Raw genomic sequence first — 22,709 nt, forward strand, 5'->3', positions numbered from 1 at the left:
TGCTATCATTCTTGGATATATGAAAATATATGGCAAATTAAAATAGAAAAACATTTTTAGGCTTAAAAATTACCCAGAATGTGAAGTTAAAGTTTTAAGATCAGGGATTTGATAATCACTGGTAGGATATATGTTATATGCTAGTTTTTTCCCCCCCCCCCTGTGAGCTGTTAAAAGCTACCTCATAATAACTCACAGAATTTTTTTTAGATCTGAAAGAGACCTGGTGACACTCAGTTTATCCTTTACATTTTATAATTGGGGAAAATAAATCTGAAAATAAATAAATGACTTGATAAAGCTCACATATATGGCTAATTAGTGGTAGAGTGGGAATGAAAGTCAGGTCATCTGACTGGACTCAGTGCTCCTTTCCATCTCCAAGCCACACTTGAATCTCAGTTAAGTAAAGGATCAGATGTTTGCTAGAGATAATTCTCATCTCAGTAACACTTCCTGTTCCCTTCAATTTGTGTTAGTTTTATTTTGTATTTTTTGACACTGGGGATTAGACCCAGGTGCATTTAACCACTGCATTGCATTCCCAGCCATTTTTTATTTTTCATTTTGAGACAGGGTCTTGCTAAGTTGCTTAGAGACTTGCTAATTTGCTGAGACTGTTGTGAACTTGCCATCATCTTGCTTCAGCCTCCAGAGTCCCTGGGATTATAGGCATGTGCCACCATGCCCAGCGGTTCATGCTATTCTTTTTTTTTTTTTTTTTTTTTTTGATATCAGGACTTGAACCCTGGAGTGCTTTACCTCTGAGCTATGTTCCCAGCCCTTTAAAAAAAAATTTTTTTTAACTTTGAGACAGAGTCTCAATTAATTACTTAGGGCCTTGCTAAGTTGCTGAAGCTGGCCTCAAACTTGGGATCCTCCTGCTTCACTCTCCCAAGTCACTGGGATCATGTTATTCTTTTCTTTCTTTCTTTTTTTAAAAATATTTTTAGTTGAGATATACACAATACCTTTATTTTATTTATTTATTTATATGTGGTGCTGAGGATGGAACCCAGTGCCTCACTCATGCTAGGCAAGCACTCTACCATTGAGCTATAATCCCAGCCCCACCCCATGTTATTTTTGATAGATAGCAAAACTATTGTTTCTCTGATAGTTTTCCATCTGCATATTTTATAGAAAAATTTACTTTCAGTATATTATATTATCTTGGCAATCAGAGCCATGAAGCAAGATGTGAACATTTAGCAGATACAAAGGATGATGGAGCAAAGTAACATTGTAAATATCAATTGGAGTTTGCATTCAGCATTACTATCAAGTTTATTTCTAGTATATCACAGTATGACAATTAGGCAATACTTTGACTAGTTGAATAGATACTTTCTCATAATAAGAGTAATTACTTCTTTGGGCATATGTTGTAAACTAACCAATGACTTTCTAAATTAATCCATGGAACTGTTCAATACCAGTTTAGGTGTTTCAACAAATTATTAATTTTAGACTTTAATATTGAGTAAGTAATAGTTTTTTGAGGTCATTTCAGTTTTTCCTGTAAGTGAAAATACCTCAGCCTTTCTCAGAAGTGATTATGAATTCAAATTATATTAGTACATGATTCTAATGAGAGTGTCTAATCCCTGGAGCAACTGCCTTGTGGACATATTTCATCACTCTCATCAGGGACCTAGCAGTTACCCTTTGCTTTCCAGATTCCCACTGCTCCCACAGGAAAGACAGCTGTGGGTGCTGTTCCAAAGGGGCAGGGATGGGGTGCTTGTGTATCAGCATTCTTGACCAGCTCCAACAAGCCACTGTGGCACCTTAGTCCTGTGTATGAAGTGGTGTTTCCTCTGTTCATATGGGAATCAGCCTGTCTGGATGAAACTCTAATCAGAGGCCCTGCCACAGTCATCTCTTCAAGTCTACATTCTCCAAAATCTTGCATTTCTGGCAGTGTAAAAACTTATTTTATAGTGTCTCATGGTCTCAGTTGGGAACAATACAAAATAAGAGAAGGCAGTTTATTTGATTATCTATTTGTTAAACAAAACACCTAATGCCTTTGTAACAGTCCAGATTATTGTGCCTTTAAGTTTCCTGAGGTCACAGCTTTTGTAAATGTATCCTACGTAGTTCATGACTCTCTAGTCTAATCTTAGGCCAGTTCTACTTTGAAAGGTCATTTGACGTGCTTCTCCTTCTTTCCAAAGAATTGTCCTACATTCTAGATATAAAAGGTGTTAGTTTCAGGGCTGGGGAAGTAGTTTAGTGGTAGAGCATATTCTTGGCATGCATGAGGCCCTGGATTCAATCTCTAGCACTAAAAACAAAAACAAACACACACACACAAAGAAAGAAGAAAAGGTATTAGTATTCAGTGGAAGTATACTTTTATTTATTTATTTATTTATTTTTAATTTTTTTAGTTGTAGATGGACACAATACCTTTATTTGCTTTATTTATGTGGTGCTGAGGACTGAACCCAGTGCCTCACATATTCTAGGTTCTACCATTGAGCCACAACTCCACTTTAAATGTTACTTTAAATCCTTAATTTTTAATACCTAATTATTATAGTTCTGCTTTATCTCTCTAATATGTCCTAAAAATGATTCTTATAATCTTTTTAAAAAAATTTTTGTAGTTATAGATGGATGGAATGCCTTTATTTATCTATTTATTCATTTACTTATATACAGTGCTGAGGATCAAATCCAGTGCTTCACACATGCTAGGCAAGTGCTCTGCCACTGAGCTACAGGCCCAGCCCTGATTCTTATAATCTTAATAAATGTAGTATTCTGTTACAGTTAGGTGAAAAATAAATAAATAAATTGAAGTAAGCCAAAGAAGTAAAACCTTACAAATACTTAAGTTTTCTTTCTTTTCTCTGTGTGTGTGTGTGTGTGTGTGTGTGTGATTTTTCTTCCAGCTTTTCACTGAGTATGGCAGACTGGCAATGGAGGAAACATTCCTAAAGCCATTTCAGGTGAGTGAGGTTTGAATGATGGCGAAGTCTTACTGGATTTTTCTGAAAACTATAACTAGGTATATCTACCAGTTAGGGTTATGTTTGTTTCTTGTTTCCTTTATTTCATTTAAAAAGCATTTTTAATACTTATTTAATACTATTAGATGTGAAGAAAAAATAGAAGTCAGAAAGTAAAAAGATGTAATTCCTACAAGAGTATCCGCTCTTCTCCCCTGAACTCAACCCTGGAGTTGTCACAGAAGCCAAAGGAAAAGTGATAAATTTGTCCAACATAAAAGCTAAAAATGAATAAAACCCCTGAGACATAAAAGGTAATTCCTGTAAGCCACAGCAAAAGCTGACTGAGCACCAGAGAGGACATTGGGGGTGGGGAATTGGAGGTGCCTTTTGCTTTGTCACACATTATCCTGTTTCAGTGCCACTGAGAAGAACAGCTACCAGATCAGCCCCTGCTGAGGATAGCATGCAGACAGCATCTGATTGAACAGTGATTGAACAGTGGCAGTTCCTTTTGTGCTCCCTTCTCAGCCTACCACTCTTTATGTATCAAGAACAAGGATGTTATAATTAAGCCAAACAGTCCTTGAAAACAGAACCTGGAGGTGGTACAGATTTACACAATGACTGTCCATCTCAAGCCTGATTCCTTCAGGCTAAGTTTATCAGAGGTAGGTAAAGCTGCCTCTGGAGCTGAGATTCTCCTTGCAATGGCACATCACCAACCAAGACAGCTCATAACCTGAGGGGACTCTGATCACACAGGAAAACTGAATGATTAATAGAGGGCAAAGTAGAATTTGTAAATCTAGTGGCTAGTAATTTAAATGCACTGTACAGTTCTCTATTGCTGCATAACAACTCATACTCACACCATAAACTTTTATAATCTAAGATAGTTCTTGAAGGTCAGGAATCTGGAGTGGCTCAGCCTGTGTGATTTTGGCTCTGGGTCTCTGATGAAGTTGTACTCAGGCTGCTGGCCATGGAGACATTCCCTGAAGACGTTACTGGAGGACCTGCTCTCAACCTTACTCTGTTGATGGAGCCTTTAACTTCTTACTACATGGACCTTTCCACAGGATACTCCTTTCCAAAGCAAGTCATCTAATTATGAGAGAGAAGCTACAATCTTTTATAATCTGATTTTAGAAGTAGCACACCATCAGTTCTGCCATACTTTATCAGTCAGACATTCAGACCAGCCCTGGCATAATGTGGGAGGGGACTAAACAAAGATAGAGCACCAGAAAGCAGGGATTTGGGGAGTCATCTTGGAGTCTGGCTACCATGTGAGTATATCAACTACTCTTATTTGTGGAATGGATGTCTTATGCTTTTATTAATAGAAGATTAGCTAATTAAGATTAACTTACTTAAAACAGTTGAAAAACCTCCACAGAAAATTACAAATTTCTTTGAATACATAAGAGTATTAACAGAAGAGTAAAAAAATTATTGAAGATAGGGGCCCATGAGGAGTAGGAAAATGATAAAGTTAATATAGCTATATTAATATCAAATAAAACAAACTTGAAGAAAAAGGATTACTAGATACATGAGTTTTTTTACTAATGCAAGAATGAATTATGAGTAAATGAATTGGTGAATATGTAGCAAATATAAACATACATTTTTTATTTATTAAATGATTTCTAAGTAGTAGTAGAAGAAAGATGGAAGCAACCTAGGTGACCGTCACTAGAAAAATGGATTCATAAAATATGGTGGAAAGCATACTCTGGAATACTTTGTAATGTTCAAAGGCAATGGATCAAACGTACATAGAACTGTATGATTAGAGTGTTAATATTCATACAAAAAGTATGAGATATATAACATGATACTATTTTTTATTTTAAAAATTCTCATACACAAAATAAAGTATTACATTGGGGTGGGTGGGAAAGGATGGCTGAAGATTAGGAGTGCAGATCTGGGAAAAATACGATAAAATATAGCAAGAAAGGGCCTTTTCATGGAGAGATGATGATGTGCTGTGAATGAAGGAGCATGAATTTCTCCGCTGAGGTCAAGGGGATGAGGCAGGGCAGGAGATGAGATAGAATAAAATCTGCTATATGGTTCATAGTACCTCCTAGACTCTGTTGTCTTCCTTTTTAAATCTTTTGATAGTGAACTGTTGTATGGCAATTAGACTATCACTTTGACTTTTCTCTGAATTTGTTACTGTAGTACCATTGGCATATATGGGTTGGGGAACTCCATTGTAAATTCTATAAAGGAACCTTAGGTCTTACCAGCAGGTGTCACTGCTCTTTATACATTAGCAGATACACTGAAAACAAAAGACTAACCAATGCTCTGATGGAATAGATAGGAAGATAGAAATACTGTCTTTGGTAAAAAATGCCAGTGACTTGAAAATGAACAATAGGAAACACTTTAAGATATTGCCACTTGTAAGTAAATTGCTGGCATTATGAAAGGTCAGTGAAAAGAAAGAGTCTTGACTGAATGAGTCAACAGTGACTCTGGAGTAGGTATAGACTTATAAATCTAATTATCTGAAATTGAAATGAGAAACTGATAATGTAGTAAAAGTGATGTCCAAAGCCATTTAATTATATTTGAGAGTGAAGCAACCAAATTCAAAACAAAACATTACTGTATGTCATAAAATTAAGATAAAATGCAAATCTATTCAAATTTCAGGAGTTAAGATATTAGTAAATAATATCACATTTAAATTGGAAAAAGCATAGAGAAAAAAGCAAAAATAACTTTAGTGAGGTTTTATTGTGTGTATGCGTGGTTGTTTTGTGTGTGTGTGTGTGTGTGTGTGTGTGTGAAATCATCACTTCTCTTTCTCTGGCAAGATAACAGTTATTCATTTGGATAACATTGTGGGGAAGTTTTTAACATTGCCAGAGGAAGTAAGGTGAGAGGTAATGACATTTTTTAAATAATAAATTTATGTGAAAATTAAAATAATTTTAACAAATTTAAAATAGAAGGAGTCTTAACTCTGAAATAGGATAAAATTATAAACTAAAACTAAAAGCTAACTGAATTCATTTTGAAAGCATTACTGAAGTACAGATCTCACCAGTGGTGTGCTGATAGGTTTAGGAGAAGGGAGCAGGTGAGCCTGATTTGTAGCATTTACAAAGTAAATGCTAAATAATTTTACCATGACTTTCAAGCTGCCAACTTGATATCCACTGATTTTAATATCTATTTTAATATCTATTTTTACAAGCCCTTATGAACCATCTCAAAACAATTTAGCACACCTAGGAAAGAAAAACCTAGTAAGAGATAATACAGAGTTCTTTATGACATTACTTATTTTCTCATTTATTTTACTCACATTGAGCACTTGAATCTTATGTATACTATAATAATCCAGCAGAAGCTACATCAACATATCTATTCTATAAAATAAGTAGGTTTTTGGTTTTTTTTTTTTGGTTCCAGGAATTGAACCCAGGGGCACTTAACACTGAGCCATATTCCCAGCCCTTTTTTATTTTTTATTTTGAGACAGGGTCTTGCTAAGTTGCTCAGGGCCTCAACTAACTTGTTGAGGCTGGCTTTGACCTTTCGATCTTCCTTCCTCAGTCTCCCAGGCTGCTGGGATTACAGACATGTGCCAGTGAACCCTGCTCAGTGAGTTGTTGATTGCAATGAGTTGTTATTTTGGTTTAAAACCATTTCTGGTGTTTACTATTACTTTAAACTGAAATTAACTAAACATTAAAAACTAATTCAGTTACTTACTGGCTATATGATTCTAGAACAGTTAAGTCTTTTCCTCATAATATGGGAGTAATTTCACATATTTATAATGGATGTGCACATAAATTTAGCATTACTGGGGCTGAGGTTATGGCTCAGCAGTAGAGTGTTTGCCTAGAATGCGTAAGGCCCTGGGTTCAATCCTCAGCACCACATAAAAAATAAAATACAGGTATTGTGTCCACCTGCAACTAAAACAAAATATTTTTTAAAAATTTAGCATTACTTTTTAAATATTTTTTCATTTAAGCATTTTATATTGACATAATTTATACATGTATGGATATATTCCACATACTTATAATATTAAAAGCTATGTATTATTATATCAATATGCCATAGTTTGTATAGCCATCTCCCAATTGTTAAAGGTTATAACACCTCTCATGATTAAAAAAAAAAAGTGCATAAGATAAGTATAGCATAGGTCTTTGATTTGTCCCACATCTGATTGAATTTACTTCATTTAGAAAACTATGAACTCATGTGGTTTTTTTATCTGACAAATCAAACTAATGTATATTCTTGTTTTCTTCCTATCTATTTATCTATTTATACCTACATACATATTGAGATTCAGCAGTGCAGAAAACTGATAGCTTTTGAATTAAGGACTGGAATTCATGGAATTCGTACATAATAAATGTAAATTTTACAAATCATCTTGGATGGGATGGAAGTAGTGGATGTGCTATAGCTAGCTCATACCTGTCTATAAGAACCAATTATTAAATATTCAAGAGTTATATAAGCCAGTTTAAAAACCATTAGTAACTGGAAATTCTCCAGAGTGGGTGTATTTTCTCCACAGAAACTGGAACATTCTACAAATCAAGACTTTTTTTCTTCTTTTTTTGGTCACAGAGTTTTTCAGCACATCCGTGGGTAGAAGCATCAGGCAGGGAACTTAGGACCTTGAACATCAATCAGCATTCATTTCATGGTTACTGTTATAGGTTGCTAATTTGAAAAAATAAGACTTCCTGTTTGCTTCTGTTCTACACATGGTCCTCATTACTTTGAGTAGGGAAAATGCCCAGTGGAAAAGAGCAAAAAATGAGACTGAAGTCTCCCAAGAAAAACGTAAAATACAGCCAAAGCCACATACTTGGTTTCATTTATACTGGTTCATGAACCTTTATTTTTCAAAAGTTCCTTCCTTAGCTACTTCTATTTTCAAAATACATGTTTTAGGTAGAGATATTTCAAATGCAAATTATTATATATTGACAAAAATTTGACAAAAATGATCATCTGTTTGAAGTTGTAGATCATTTAAAGATAGTAATATGGGTATTTTTAATTTTCCTTACAAAAATCTCTCCTTTACCCACAAAAATCTACAAAACATAATAGAAGAGGGAGGACTGGCTTCATCTTTGTAAAACAAGAAATACCCGTAATCACACACCAAGAAGTGTCCTTGTGTAAGGAAAGATGCAATCCAAGAATCCTATATTGACTTAGAGGCATGAAAGACCGAAATTGTTATCAAAATGTAAGAATGCAAGAAATAGGCCATGTGCGGGAGCACACGCCTGTAATCCCAGGGACTCTGGAAGCTGAGACAGGAGGCTCGCACCTGGGTTCAATTCCTGGTACCAAAAAAAAAAAAAAAAAAAAAAGGAAGGAATATTGTTCCTACCACCCCTTGATGAGAAATCTACTAAAGAATGAGTTTCACTCAAACAAAGCTGATACAAGGACTGGGATAAGCATTAAATATGTATTTGTGGAACTAGGACCAAATGAAAGATAAAAGTAGGAGGGCATCTCAATGTTTACATTCTATAAGTAAAGAATAAGTAGATTAAAAAGACAAAAGAATAAACAGAGTGTATGCCAAAAAAATTTTTAATAGTTTTATAAAATATTCTTTGTAGCTGATGGTAGTATTGGTGGGGTTACTCTGAGGCTGATGTATATGTATTGTAGACTAAAACTAACAAGTAATTATGGGATATCATGATTCAATCATTCTTTATACCCAAAGAACCAAGAATCTTGATTCAGGATTCTTGGGTTAGGAGGAACAGATAGAATATAGAGGTTAAGTGAAAACCCTGTAGTTGTGTATGTAAGTGTTTGAATTGGAAATATCAATATGAATTAAAGAGATATTTTATCAACATATATGATACATATACATACACAGAAAATTATATCTAACTCTGTCCACTGAAGAGACCTAGAAACAATGACCAATTTAGTAGCACTTTCAGAATTAAAATCTCGAAGTTACCATTTCCACAGGAAAAAAGAAAACAATGCTTCTTAGAAAAATGCTTGATTCTTATCTGGGGTAGGAAATAAACTTAGAGCGCTTTTTAAAAAAGAAGTAATGTAAAGGCATCTTAGTTTTTTTCTGGATTTTCATTGTGTTATTTGTTTTATTTGTTAGTTTTTCTAAACTTGTGATTTATGTATCTCATTCTAAATATTCATTTTCAAGCCTAATTTAAAAAATTCTTTTCTTATAGAGGTTTCCCCTGCTCCACAGATTATATAAGCTTCAGACCCCATAAAACCTGGATTCCTGGGCTGAGGTTGTAACTCAGTGGTAGAGCAGTTGCCCAGCAGGCAAGGCCAAGGGTTCAATCCCTAGTGTTACAAAACAAACAGACAACCCCCCCCTGCCTAGATTCTCATTCTCTAGTATGCCACATGTGTATAGTGAGAGCGCCTAATGATGACAATGGACTGTGTAGAGGAAAAATATTTAAAGACGTGATAGAAAAAAATTCCTTCAAATAAAACTTTGAATCATCCTACTAAGTCTCTAGGGAAGACTGATAAGTTCCAGTCAATATGAGAATACATCTAATAAAAGTCACTGAGCTTTTAAGGACAAAGGATCCACATAGAATTTTCTATAATAACTTTCAATGAGTAAGGACAGATGAATAATTGTGACAGAGTTTTTAAAGAAAACATCACTTTAAGAATTTTATATCTAGATGATTTTTCCTTAACTATATGTTTTAGTCAGTTTTTTTCACTACTGTGACCAAAAAGACCTGATGAGAACAATTAGAGGAGGAAAAGTTTATTTTGGGCCTCATGGTTTCAGAGGTCTCAGTCCATAGATGACTGTTTCCACTGCTCTGGGCCTGAGATGAGGCAGATCATGGCAGAAGGGTGTGGCAGAGGAAAGTGTCTCGGGGCATGGCATCAGGAAGCAGAGAGAGGGAGAGAGCACTCCACTCAACAAGGACAAAATGTATACCCCAAAGCACACCCCCAATGATCTACCTTCTCCATCCACACCCTACCAGCCTAGTTATCACCCAGTTAATCCCTGTCAGAGGGTTAATTCACTGATTAAGTATGGCTCAGGTGAAGAGTGACACTCATTCTTTATGTACAGGTACCAATTAAGACTATCTTATTCCTCTGACCACAGTGATTGTTTCAAGACTGTGTACATGATCAAAGGTAGACCAGTCCCTGGAACTTTCCTGACGTAGCTATGGTAAAAATCAAATCACAGGTACTAGAGTGTACATCTGGCTCTCAGTGGTCATTTTGGCCATCATATAGAAAGGACTGATCTGAGAGAGAAATAGTACCAACTTTTCCAGTTATGGAATCAATAACAAATTCTCTGTTCTTTAACTTAAGCTTGTTGTAATTGGAAATCATTGTTTGAAACTGAAAGAACTCCATCAAATAGTAGTATTAAGTGTTATGATGCAGGAAGTCCAGAATAACATAAGAACACATGACTCAAACCAATTAAGGAAAGGCAGACCAACCAATAATTTTGTGCATCTACATTAGGATGAATTATAATTATTTGTATAATGGAATATTATGCAGTGATGACTATGAATGATACAAAATTATGCAATAATATGAATTTCACTAGTATAATGTTGAATGAAAGAAGCCAAAACTAGTCTATGCTTTGAGAAGTCAGGATAGTGGTCACCCTTGAGCAAGGGGTGAGGACTGGGAAGAAAGCAGGAGTAGAGGGTTGTGGAGTGATGCACATCCTGTTTCTTGAGGTAGGTGCTGGTTACATGGAGTGTTCAGATAGTGAAAATTTGTTAAGCCTTGTAATTGTGTGTGCAGTTTTCTGTGTGTAGACTGTATTTCAACAGAAGATTTCAAAAGTAAACACATGTCTCCCAGGTTTCCAAAATCTTTTTTCTTAGTTTCAAAAAAATCTATTAGAACTTCTTGTGATGAAATATCACTTAGTTGAATTTCAGTAGTATCTTAAATGCCATTGCAATATCCTTTTTAAAAGTATATTTCAATACTTTTTATTTAAAATGCAATGTAGGAAAAACTTGTTTTTTAGAAAAATTTTCTTTTTAAAAAATTTATTCCCACCCTATCCATTGTATACATATCATTCACCAAATGTTAACTATGATTGCATCTAGACAAAACTTGGAATGCAGTTTAAAATTTCTACTCTGGACTTTGCTATATAATTTGAACTTTTTGTGATAATCTATACTTACTGTTTCTATAAAAACATTACAATAATTTAAGAAAGAAAAGCTGATCTTATGCCTATCTTCTTCTATGGCTGTCAAAAAGGAAAGAATATTCTTTCCAGTTCCTTCACAGGAACATAGGAATACTCTACCCAACCTGATTATATGTACATTGTTTCATTCAGCCAGCTTGAGTCATCTCTGACTCTCAACTCCCAGTGGGGTGCACTCATGTTGGCAGTTAGTAGGCAGTTTTCTGTCCATACTTAGCAGAAACATGTAGGATAATCTCATAGGTAAGAGACTGCTCAGAAACTTCCAAGGGTTTTATGTTTGCCTTTTTAATTCCACGATGTGGTAAAGAACACTATGAAGCTGATAATGATATAATTGGTTCTAATAAAAGTCAGAGGTATGCACCTTAAAGTCCCTTTATCAGTTTTTTTCTTACTATTTTTTAGAGTCTGATATTTCTGGTTCGAGACTGGAGTTTCCCATATGAATTTTCATATGGAGCAGATGGTGGTGCAAAATTCTTGGAAAAACGCCTCAAGGTTTGTTAAATATTTAGGTACATAGAATTTCACCAGTAGTAATCTAGAATTATTTTTGTTGAGTGATTTGCTAAATATACTCAGTAGCCACAACTTCATTTGACCCTCATAGTATCTGTATGAACAAACTAAGATTGATATTTAATGAACTATTCAATAATAATTTCAAATATTACCAATAATTTTGAAACAGATAATTCTTTTGTGTCTAAAACAATTACTTATTCTTTAATATAAAGATTTTACTTTGAGGAACTAAATCAATTCATGACTGATCGTGCACAAGTATCTGAGTTTATGTTTTAGTAGAGGTTTAAAGAAATGTCTAATTTTGAATCTCCAAAGTCATAGAAAATTTTGCTAATAGCTCACAGAATATGAAATTAGAAGGTCTTCTATTTTCTATGTCATGATAGTTCACCATTGTAGAAATTGTTTACATTGATCAGATATCACAAAAAATATCCACTGAGAAATCAAAGGAGAAAATTGAAGTTCAGAAGTTCCTTGAATATCAGGATCTCTACACTGGCCTTTTTAGATTTATAGTTATTTTTAGAGTAGTTTGTCTATACTATACACTGTCAAGTGCATGTCTAAAAAAGGGAGTAGAGAGTATTTGGGCTTATAGATAAATAAATACCCAACTATTCGGATGCCTTTCTAGAATTAAAGTGTGTACCTACCAGGTGACAGGTAGCTGTCTTAAGTATCTTCTGAAAAAAAAGTGTAACTATCTTACAATCTACTTGTGTCTCTTATGAGTACTTTGAATTAAAATCTGAACTTGTGGGAACTAGAGTAAAACTCCACTAGTTTATACTAAAACATGGGAAGCCCATCTGAGATGGCATAAGGGCGGTGGCTTATTAATTATAATAACTGTGCCATGTGCTTGCCATGCTTATATGGACATATTCACCCAAGACTATGTTTTTCTTTAATGGCAGTCCATCTTGTTTTAAAATTTATTTATTTATTTATTTATTTTGCTATTGTAGGACTAGACAGACATAGCAAATATAAGATTCCATAGAATTCCTTTTTTCAATTTAGATTGTAAGTAATTTTAAACTTCAGAATAATTTACTGCAGGTCTCAGGGAACCAGCATGAAGAACTGCAGAATGTTCGAAAGCACATCCATTCCTGTTTCACCAATATTTCCTGTTTTCTGCTACCTCACCCTGGCTTGAAAGTAGCTACCAATCCAAACTTTGATGGAAAACTGAAAGGTTTGTTGGATTTTAAACGAGTATGTTTGCATCACTTAGTCTGATTATAAAAATGTAATTTTACCACTGGGTTTATGGCCATTACTTACATATCCACTGATGTCAGGCTGATGGGATTAGAAATTGCCAGAAGAATTGGGAATCCTGGGCTGGCACTAGAACTCCTCTTCCATCAACTTTAAGGGTCAATGGCACTGAATGTGTATACTTCCTATACAAATAGACCACATCCTGTGTTCGCCAACAAGCAGTACACCTTACCCTCCCATCTCTATGCACTGAAAGGTGTTCCTTAATGTCTTTATGCTTAATTTTTCTTTTTTTTTTAATTTTTAGTTGTTGATGGACATTTATTTTATTTATTTATATGTGGTACTGAGATTTGAACCCAGTGCCTCACACATGCTAGGCAAGTGCTCTACCTCTGAGCTACAACCCCAGCTTGCTATGCTTGATTTTTCTCACTTCCATTAAAAGGGAAAAAACAAATGCCTATACTGTTGGAATGTTGTATTTATTAAATTGTGTATTTAGAGATCGAAGGAAACATAGCATAGTACTGAATTCAGTACTTTAAAACTATAATTAAATAATCTAATTATATGTTTGAAAAACTTCACTGAAAATGAAATCTTCTCTGGATGAGGACCAGTTTCTGAAAACAAAATAAAAGCACTAGCATGTTTTTAAAAATAGTATCTATTATAGGATATTATTATCTCTTTATCAGAAATTGACTATTTTATGATTCCAAAGCAGCTCAACTTGTTAAAGAAAAAAAGAAAAAAGGTAGGATGGAGGGAGGGGGTCTGTGGAAACAGAAGTTAATTTTTCCTAAGTGGTAGTCACTTGTCTTTAGACATATGCTTTGCAGTTAATATGAGATAGTACAAAGACATTTCTGATTCTTACTTGTAAGTCCAGTATTGAGTATACCACTAAATTCAGGCATTTGTTTAATTTACTGTGGCCTTTCTGCATTGTGCCAGGAGAGAGAGAGTGACAGTAAAAGTTTTTCAGCACAATTGTTGTGAAAGGGATTTAAAATTATTTTTTAAAAAGGGCAACATAACTTGTATTCAGTTTTCAGAAACTGGAATATTTGAAAAGCCAATTATTTCCCCCTTATATTCATGGCATTTTCTCTCAGAGACCTTATATTTAACTTTGGCAATTAATACCATAAATAGAATCTTCAGTTTCTCAATTGTCGACATTGCTTTTATACACATTTAAAATTCTTACCTTTCTACAACAGAACAGATAGCAATGAGCACATATTAACACATGGATGTCCGGGTCCTATAATTTCACTGTCATTCATGAATTCTAATGCACTAGTGAACACACAGACCTCTAATATTTTGCAATTACCTAATGGCTTCAATGTGTTTTGAATAAATTACATAAAGAGAAGGCTTCCACAAAGCCTCTCTTCTTCTCGGGAGTTGGGAGCAGTAAACAGGCAGAGGAGGGGCAGGCCTTCAACAACAGTCCTTTATTGGGACAGAAAATACTCTGGCTTATTCTGTTACTGTAGTATGCAAGACCTTCTTAAATTAACTGATATGTTTTGCAGTGAATGAGTTCAGGGAGAGTTAAGGACAAATCAAGTAAATATAGAATCCTACTTTTTAATATATTTATTCTCCGTCAAATTTTTATGTACATTTATGTCTCTACATGTACATTAACCTACACAATCGGTTATAGCTACCTGTAAGTTATGTAGCTTCCTGGGAGAAAGAGATGAAAGATGGCTTTAGTTACCCTAAAGGTTCCATTTTAGTGAGGCTTTTATACCCTGTATGTTTGCTACTCAACCTATCTTATGTACAGACAGGTTCTATTTTGCCAGTGTTTCCTTGAGTAGTTTTGAAAATCTATTATCTATAGTATTTTTCCATCCCACCCTGAATCTTGTGATTTGGTGAGATTTCTACCAAAATGTCTTGACATCTGGGCATGCTACTCTCCAGAGGACAGGCATCTTAGTGGTTATCTCTGGGAAAGAAATGTCTCTGAATACAAACGATTGTGCAAAAATCGTTCTTTGATAATACTTTTGTATATACTACTTAACACATAGAAATAATATTCTAGCTCATTATGAATAGTAACAATTGTTATTACTATTTGTCCATGATCCTTTGCAGCACTGCAATCATTATCTATCTCCAGTGTAATTAAAAATGTGTATTAAGTTTAATTGCTTTTAATGTAGAAGCTTCCTACATTAGAAATCAAGAGGATCTAAAGCACTGAATCACATTCATTCCTGCTATATTCAGCCAGCTCTGAGTGCCTACTGAACATCTTTCCTAGCAAAGCAGATACACTTTTTTAAAAATTTACAAGGATTATCCATATAGAACCACTAGGTATCCACATCACATCATAAGTTGTGGAGCTGCTTCCTTAGCACTCCAGTTAAACTTCAGAAAGCTTTGTCAAAGTCAGGTAATCAATCCTGAGAAAATATCTTGGTTAATTCACACAACAATACTATTGTTTTTGTCAGTTTTTTCCTTGCTGTGACCAAAAGACCTGACAAGAATAATAAGAGGAACAAAAACATTTATTTGGCTCACCATTTCAGAGGTCCAACCAGGGTCGGAGGTGAGGGAGAACATCATGGCAGAAGGGTGTGGGGGAAAGCAGCTCAGGACATGGCAACCAGGAAGTAGAGAGAGCTTCATTCACCAGGGACAAAATGTAAACCCAAAAGTCACAACCCCAGAGACCTAACTCCTCCAGCTGCACCATACCTGCCTACAGTTTTCACCTAGATAATCCATATCAGTGAATGAATTAGATGGTTAGGTTAAGGCTATCATAACCCAAACATTTCACCTCCGAAAATTCTTGAATTGTCTCACACATGAGATTTTCGAGGAGGATACCTTATATCTAAACCATAAAAACTACACTGGTGCACCTGCTCTATGGCATTATTATAAAATGTGCATCATGCATCCAGTTACTGTGACAGATAACTACCACTTTGACCTAGCTCCTTATTTCCTAGCAAACATTTACTCTTAAGGCAAAAATGACAAAAATATAACATCCTGAGTAATTATCCGATACCCATACATATTTATTGAATGTTTATAGAGGCTAAGCTTATTAGTACCTCTGGAAGTTGTTCTGAACTGGTCTGCAGATGTTTTGGGTCATGGATTTACCATAGTCAACTAATATTTGCAAGAGGTCACTACTTCTATGTGTTATCAGTATATCATTCTTATTTTCTGAATCCAATATTGGAATGCCTAGCATTGGTCTTAGAACAAAGATGGCTAATTCTATCTTTAGAACAAATTTTAATCCAAAGGTAGTGTTTATGCTGGTTACTTTAATGGTAATTATTTGCTGGTTCATTAGATACACAGGTGTGTCTTATTCCATTCCAACTATATAAAAAGTTGGGCGGGACTAAATGTATGTTTTGACAGTGATTTTAAACTGGATTTTTTTTTTTTTTGGGGGTGCTGGGGATCGAACCCAGGGCCTTGTGCTTGCAAGGCAAGCACTCTACTGACTGAGCTATCTCCCCAGCCCCTTAAACTGGATTTATAAGAAGAAAACTTTTATACAAATTCAGAAAGAAGTCATATATTCTAAATATACAATAGTAGTCTACGAAATCTGAAAGAAGCATAAAATCATATAGCAAAAAAGAAACCCATTTGTATTAAGGTATAGAGAGATATATGGCAGAAAACAAAACAGGAACATGGTAAGATAAATACAAATACCAGGATTGCATTCCAGTGAATACTAATAACTAAAAAGAAAACCACATCTGATTAAATACATTTGATTAAATCTGTATATGGTACAAAGCAGAAGTATTAAGAAAGTTGGTATAATGAAAACAGCCAGATAAGTCTGAATAAACTTAAACAAATACCCATAAATTATGGGCACTGAATTTATTTTAATATATATATTCTTAGTTGTCAGTGGATCTTTTGTTCAATTTTATTTATTTAATATGTGGTGCTGAGTATCGAACCCAGGGCCTCACATGTGCCAGGCAAAGTGCTCTACTACTGAGCCACAACTCCAACCCCATGGGCACTGAACTTTAAAGTGGTACTAAACAAAACAAAAGAAGTTCGAAGGAGCCAGCATTGTGCTCATGTGTGTCATAAAAGCGGCATGGTGCAGTGGCACGCACTTGTAAGCCAGCTACTAGACCCTCAATACCTGTGAGATCCTGTCTCAAAATAAAAAAATAAAAGGACTGGGAACATGGCTCTGTGGCAGAGTACCCTGGGTGTTCTCTCTCTCTCTCTCTCTCTCTCTCTCTCATACACACACACACACACACACACACACACACACACACGAAGAGAATGTAAATGTTAATGCAAAGTGGTATTTCAGTGTACACTGGGGCTGCAGTAACAGGGAAAATGCCAACACAACGACAAGGTTTGAATCTCCTTAAGAGCTTGAAAATCATCAGTCAACCTGATGAAAACTCAGTAACCTGATGAAAACTCAGTAACTGTGCTAAAATTCAGATTTTTTAAAAAAGTTATGCAATTAAACTGCATTTTCTTAGAACAGGAACTGAAACTGGACATGTCTTGCTTTTTGCAGAGATTGTGTGCATTTTTCCACACATAGGAAATAATGATTTAAAAAATCATTACTGTACTCAAAAAGACTTCTTTGAAGATCTATTTTCTGTTATTTACTAATCTGTACTCATTTTTGGAGGTGGGTACCAGGGATTGATCTCAGGGGCATTCAACCACTGAGCCACATCCCCAGCTTTATTTTGTATTTTATTTAGAGACAGGGTCTTACTGAGTTGCTTAGCGCCTCACTTTTACCAAGGCTGGCTTTGAACATGATCCTCCTGTCTAAGCTGACGGCGCTGCTGGGATTACAGGTGTGTGCCACCATACCCAGCACTAAGTCTGTACTCTTAAGCTTGCAACTGTTGCAAACTCAGAGTACCACTGACCTGCTATGAGACTGTGATGGCCCTTTCTTGCTGTTATTTCATATTGCTGAATTCCACCACTAGAAGAAGCACCATGAACACTGTCTTTTTGAACTCTGGAGTCCTTCTTATGACAGCTTACCCAGCTCTATGTACTTCTCATAAGGACATACTAAAACCCAGCAATTTTGTTTTTTGGATACATTTTCTGAAGAGAATACATGAAAAGCAAGTAGATATCTGACCTTTTCCTTATTTTTTTTGGGGGGGGCGTTTAAAATGATTTATTCACTTTAAGGTACGTATCTACTCCAGTTGGGTAAACAACATTGAAAAATCTGACTGCAGTTCTTTAATCCTTATTTTTATTTATTTATTTTTAAATTTATTTTTATTGTAAACAAATGGGATACATGTTGTTTCTGTTTGTACATGGAGTAACAGCATACCACTTGTGTAATCATACATTCACATAGGGTAATGAGGTTTGATTCATTGTTATTTTTTCCTTCCCCCCCACCCCTCCCACTCCTCTTTTCCCTCTATACAGTCCCTCCTTCCTCCATTCTTGCCCCCCTCCCACTCCCCATTATGTGTCATCATCTGCTTATCAGTGAGATCATTCGTCTTTTGGATTTTTGAGATTGGCTTATCTCACTTAGCATGATATTCTCCAATTTCATCCATTTGCCTGCAAATGCCACGCTGACTGAACCTGAACTTCTAAGCTCAAGCGATCTTCCTCCTCCTCAGCTCTTGCCCCCTGAGTAGATAGGACTATAGACAACACTACCATATCCAGCTTCCCCATTTTTTGAACCTTTATAAATACAACCATAAACAGACTTAAAGATTTTGGAATACACATGAAATGTTTTTATGAATGGGCTGTAAAATACATGTTTAATGTCACGAAAGCTATTTTATAGGTAGAGGATAAGGTATACACATAATTGGAATGGAGATGAGAGAAACCAGTAGTGGGTATTTGGGCAAGGAGAATCATTTGTCCATAGAAGAGCAGGTTGCAGGAGTTGTTTAAATGGTGGGAAAATGAGTGATGGCATGATTGCTGTGGGAAGAGATGGAGAAAATCAAAGGATATTTTATTCTGTGGCACGGAGGACTGGATAGGATTTTACATATAATGATGGATTTACTTTTACTTGTAGAAATAGATGACGAATTCATCAAAAACTTGAAAATACTGATTCCTTGGCTACTTAGTCCTGAGAGCCTAGATATTAAAGAGATCAATGGGAATAAAATCACCTGCCGAGGTCTGGTGGAGTACTTCAAGGTATCACTCTCATTTCTAGAGCACTTGTGAGTACTTAGATTTGACATGTATTGGAATGTATGTCCTACAAACAAAAATTATAGGCTATAATATGGGGGCAGTGGTATGAGGAAGCCATATAAAAAATATAAAATACCCAAGAAAAGGTTACCTTCTGATAAAAAAAATTTTTTTTGAGGAAACTTCTTAGGGGGTAACTTTACTTTCTTTCCTCTTTTATCTTAAGGTAAATATATTTTGAAAAATGTATGTATCTTAGAGTTGAAAAAGTCTTTTTCTGTGGGGGAGGGAGAGGTGGTTTCCCACGGTCCAATGGACCTATACTGAATTTTACCTTCATTCTGGAAATATTTTCCAAAGGGACTATATCTTTTACTTATCAAAATTCTTTCACATTTCTGGCTCTTTGCACTGAGAACCAGTTTGTAGCTGAGTTACTTTATGTTTGCATTTACTTGTTTACCTCAGCACAGAATGCTTTTTACCAACTCACATACTTTGTGGAGAATTTCAACCTGATTTGTGGACTGATGCTCTAAGACTAAAATATCATTTTTTAAAATTCATGTTTTACATGTTAAGTACTGTGATATACCTCCTGTGTGATTGACTTAACCTTTATCAGTCTCAACAATGATGTGTTATTTGTTTACCTAAAATTGTAATCTTTACTATAACACTGTGCTGGATCTTATAATTTGGTAAGAGATTTAGGACCGTAATACAAACTGTTCCAAAAAGCTTATGACAGTGGGTAACTGAAAAAGGGAGGTTTACTTCCATCAGAGGATCTGAGACACTTTTAAGGGAGATGAACTGAACCTCGAAGAAAAGTAGAACTCTCCCTGACAAAAAAAAAAGGAAAGGTAGGACATGTGGAGATGTGTGAAACCATTTTAGGAAAAGGGAACAACATGAGCTTGAGAAAGAAAAAAAAAAAAATGTACTTACAGTCCAAGAAAGAGACTATAGCTATAAGTTCCTGACAATATTTTTTGAAACGTCAAAACCTCAAAATAAAACTTAACATAATTAGAGAAATGCTGAATGAAATTGCTTGACCATGAGTCTTTTTCTTTTTTTTAGGCTTATATAAAGATCTATCAAGGTGAAGAATTACCACATCCCAAATCCATGTTACAGGTATTTATTGATCAGGAGGCATGATGTTTATGATGTTTTAAAACATAATTATCACTGAAGCTAATCTTTCCTGCTTATATTGATATGTACCAATCTGGTTGTCAGAGATTACAAATAAAAACATTGGATAGAATAATTTACTGGAAGATCATTTGCCTAATAACTTATGTTCATCTAAACATTTTCACATACATATATAGAGATGCTTTTCTTTCTTTTTTTTTTTTTTTTGGAGTGCTGGGGATCAAGAAAAGTACACTTTATACCAAAGGGTTTCATCTCTCTGTACTAAATTTGTGTAGCAGACTCATACTATTTTAGATTCACAATTGTAACCAGAAATAGAAAAGCAGGTTCAAGTTTTAAATAAATGGTTTTCATAGTTAAACATTTTTTTATAAAAAGGAGAAACTGTTTTTTCTTATATAAAAAATCCAAGTTTCCTTTTTATTATCAATGATACTATCAGCAGCAGTCCTGAAAATCAGACATATTTTATATATAGTATGTTAAAATGTTCTGTTATTTCCCATATGTTTGAGTTGAATGATTCCAGCTCCCTAATCCCACATTTGATGAGAGGTTAAACATATTTTTTGTGAGGTAAAATCTTCAAATGAAAATTCATTTTAGAATTATGGTTTATTGAATTAAAAAAATCAATGTTTTATCCATCCTGAAACTTTCAAATTACTTGACAATTTTGGTTCCTTGCACATTTCTTGCACATGATACTCTGAAATGTGAACTGCCTATGGAACTAATAAATGTCAGTTCCATTTTAAAATATAATTTGTGCTTTTTCCAAAGGCCACAGCTGAAGCTAACAATTTAGCAGCTGTTGCAACTGCCAAGGACACATACAATAAAAAGATGGAAGAGGTAAGAATTAAATAATGTCTTAAATAAGATCAGCATTTCCTCATTGAATTCATTCTTTTTTTCTCCCATATCACACTGTATACACATGCAGTAGTTTTGACTTATTTTTCTCGGCCTAGATATCATATGTCTAGTTATTGGATTCCTAAAATATTTTAAAAGAACATTATGCATGCATAATTTGAAATGCATTTTTAATGAGTTGCCTCTATTTATAACACATCTCTAGTCACATTTTATTTTGGCCAGATCTTCCCATTATTTATGAGCTAATTGCTAAAATAACATTTAGTGCTCTTTCTACCATACGCCCTTATATTTCCAGTTATTTTTCTAAAAGATGAACCTTTGTAGGAAAAAAGGAAATCAAACCTCAAGGACCAATATTTCTATTTGCTGTTTTCTCATTTTAGTTTTAACTAATGTGATAGGTTTATTTTCCCCTAAAATACTGATTTTATTCAAAATTGATGGAGTCTTAGAATCAAGGGAAATAGTCTTTATGGAACAGTATTTATGACGTAAGAACAATCAGATAATATTCTTGATATAATTAAATCTTAAATAGCCAAAGTGAATGACATGGTTAGCTAAGATTTCCCTTATAAGTTTTCAAAAATTTAAAATGTGGTCCAAGTACAATTAATATGCCTCTGCTTAGTTGTGGTACTCAATTGGCCTCCATTCAAACAAACATCAGTTAAACTGCCAAAAAAAAATGAATTTCACATTTTTACCTTCAGAGCTTTATAGTAATGATTATTATTTTAAATTAAACTTCATTGATCAAATTACTTCAGTATAGTTAGATTTCCTAGAGGAACTGGGATATAAGCAGTTTTCTTGGATTTGGTTTAATGCTGTGAATGAACTCAATTTGCACTTCATGTTAGGTTATGCCTTTTCACCTTGAGGGTCTTGGATTAAATCATGGATAGTATTTCCCATGCTAGAAAGAGAATAAAAATTAAGAATGAAATTGTTATGTAAGCCACTTATAAAAATACCAGTCACACTTAATAGTTACATGCCTCAGAGGTAGGGGGATGCAAAGATGTGAGCTGACAGAACATGCATGCTCCTTCTGATCACAGTCATATGTCACTTAAATACAAGCTCTATCCTGAAAAATGCATCATTAGGTAATTTTGTCATTGTGAAAACACAAAGCGTACTAACAAACCTGGACATTATGGTCTACTCATTGTGGCCTCTTGATGCAATCCAGAGACACAGTAAACACAAGATGTATGAGGCTGATGCTGGTGTAAAGTGGCATACCTTTTACAGTATACTTTTTTAAAGTGGAAATAGTCTCAAATAATGATTTCAAAGTATAGTAAATACACAAATGAGTAAACTTAGTTATCATTGTCAAGCATTATGTGCTGTACATGTTGTATATGTTACATACAAAAGTATGACTGGCAGTGCAGTATGTTTGTTGACACCAGTATCACCAT

The 22,709-nt window shown here is 34.7% G+C and overlaps 1 protein-coding gene across 2 annotated transcripts in view; it reads left to right on the forward strand.

Moving 5' to 3' along the window:
• The window catches only part of Atl1 (atlastin GTPase 1), a 62,998-nt gene that overhangs the window by 31,790 nt on the left and 8,499 nt on the right, over positions 1-22,709 (forward strand). For both annotated transcript variants that reach the window (XM_047539047.1, XM_047539045.1), the window contains exons 6-11: positions 2,904-2,960; positions 11,632-11,724; positions 12,820-12,958; positions 19,094-19,221; positions 20,308-20,364; positions 21,175-21,246. In XM_047539047.1, the coding sequence (XP_047395003.1) occupies positions 2,904-2,960; positions 11,632-11,724; positions 12,820-12,958; positions 19,094-19,221; positions 20,308-20,364; positions 21,175-21,246 (546 nt within the window). The remainder of the gene's footprint in view (positions 1-2,903; positions 2,961-11,631; positions 11,725-12,819; positions 12,959-19,093; positions 19,222-20,307; positions 20,365-21,174; positions 21,247-22,709) is intronic.

This window comes from Sciurus carolinensis, chromosome 2 (assembly GCF_902686445.1).
Source record: "Sciurus carolinensis chromosome 2, mSciCar1.2, whole genome shotgun sequence".
NCBI classification, from domain to species: domain Eukaryota; kingdom Metazoa; phylum Chordata; class Mammalia; order Rodentia; family Sciuridae; genus Sciurus; species Sciurus carolinensis.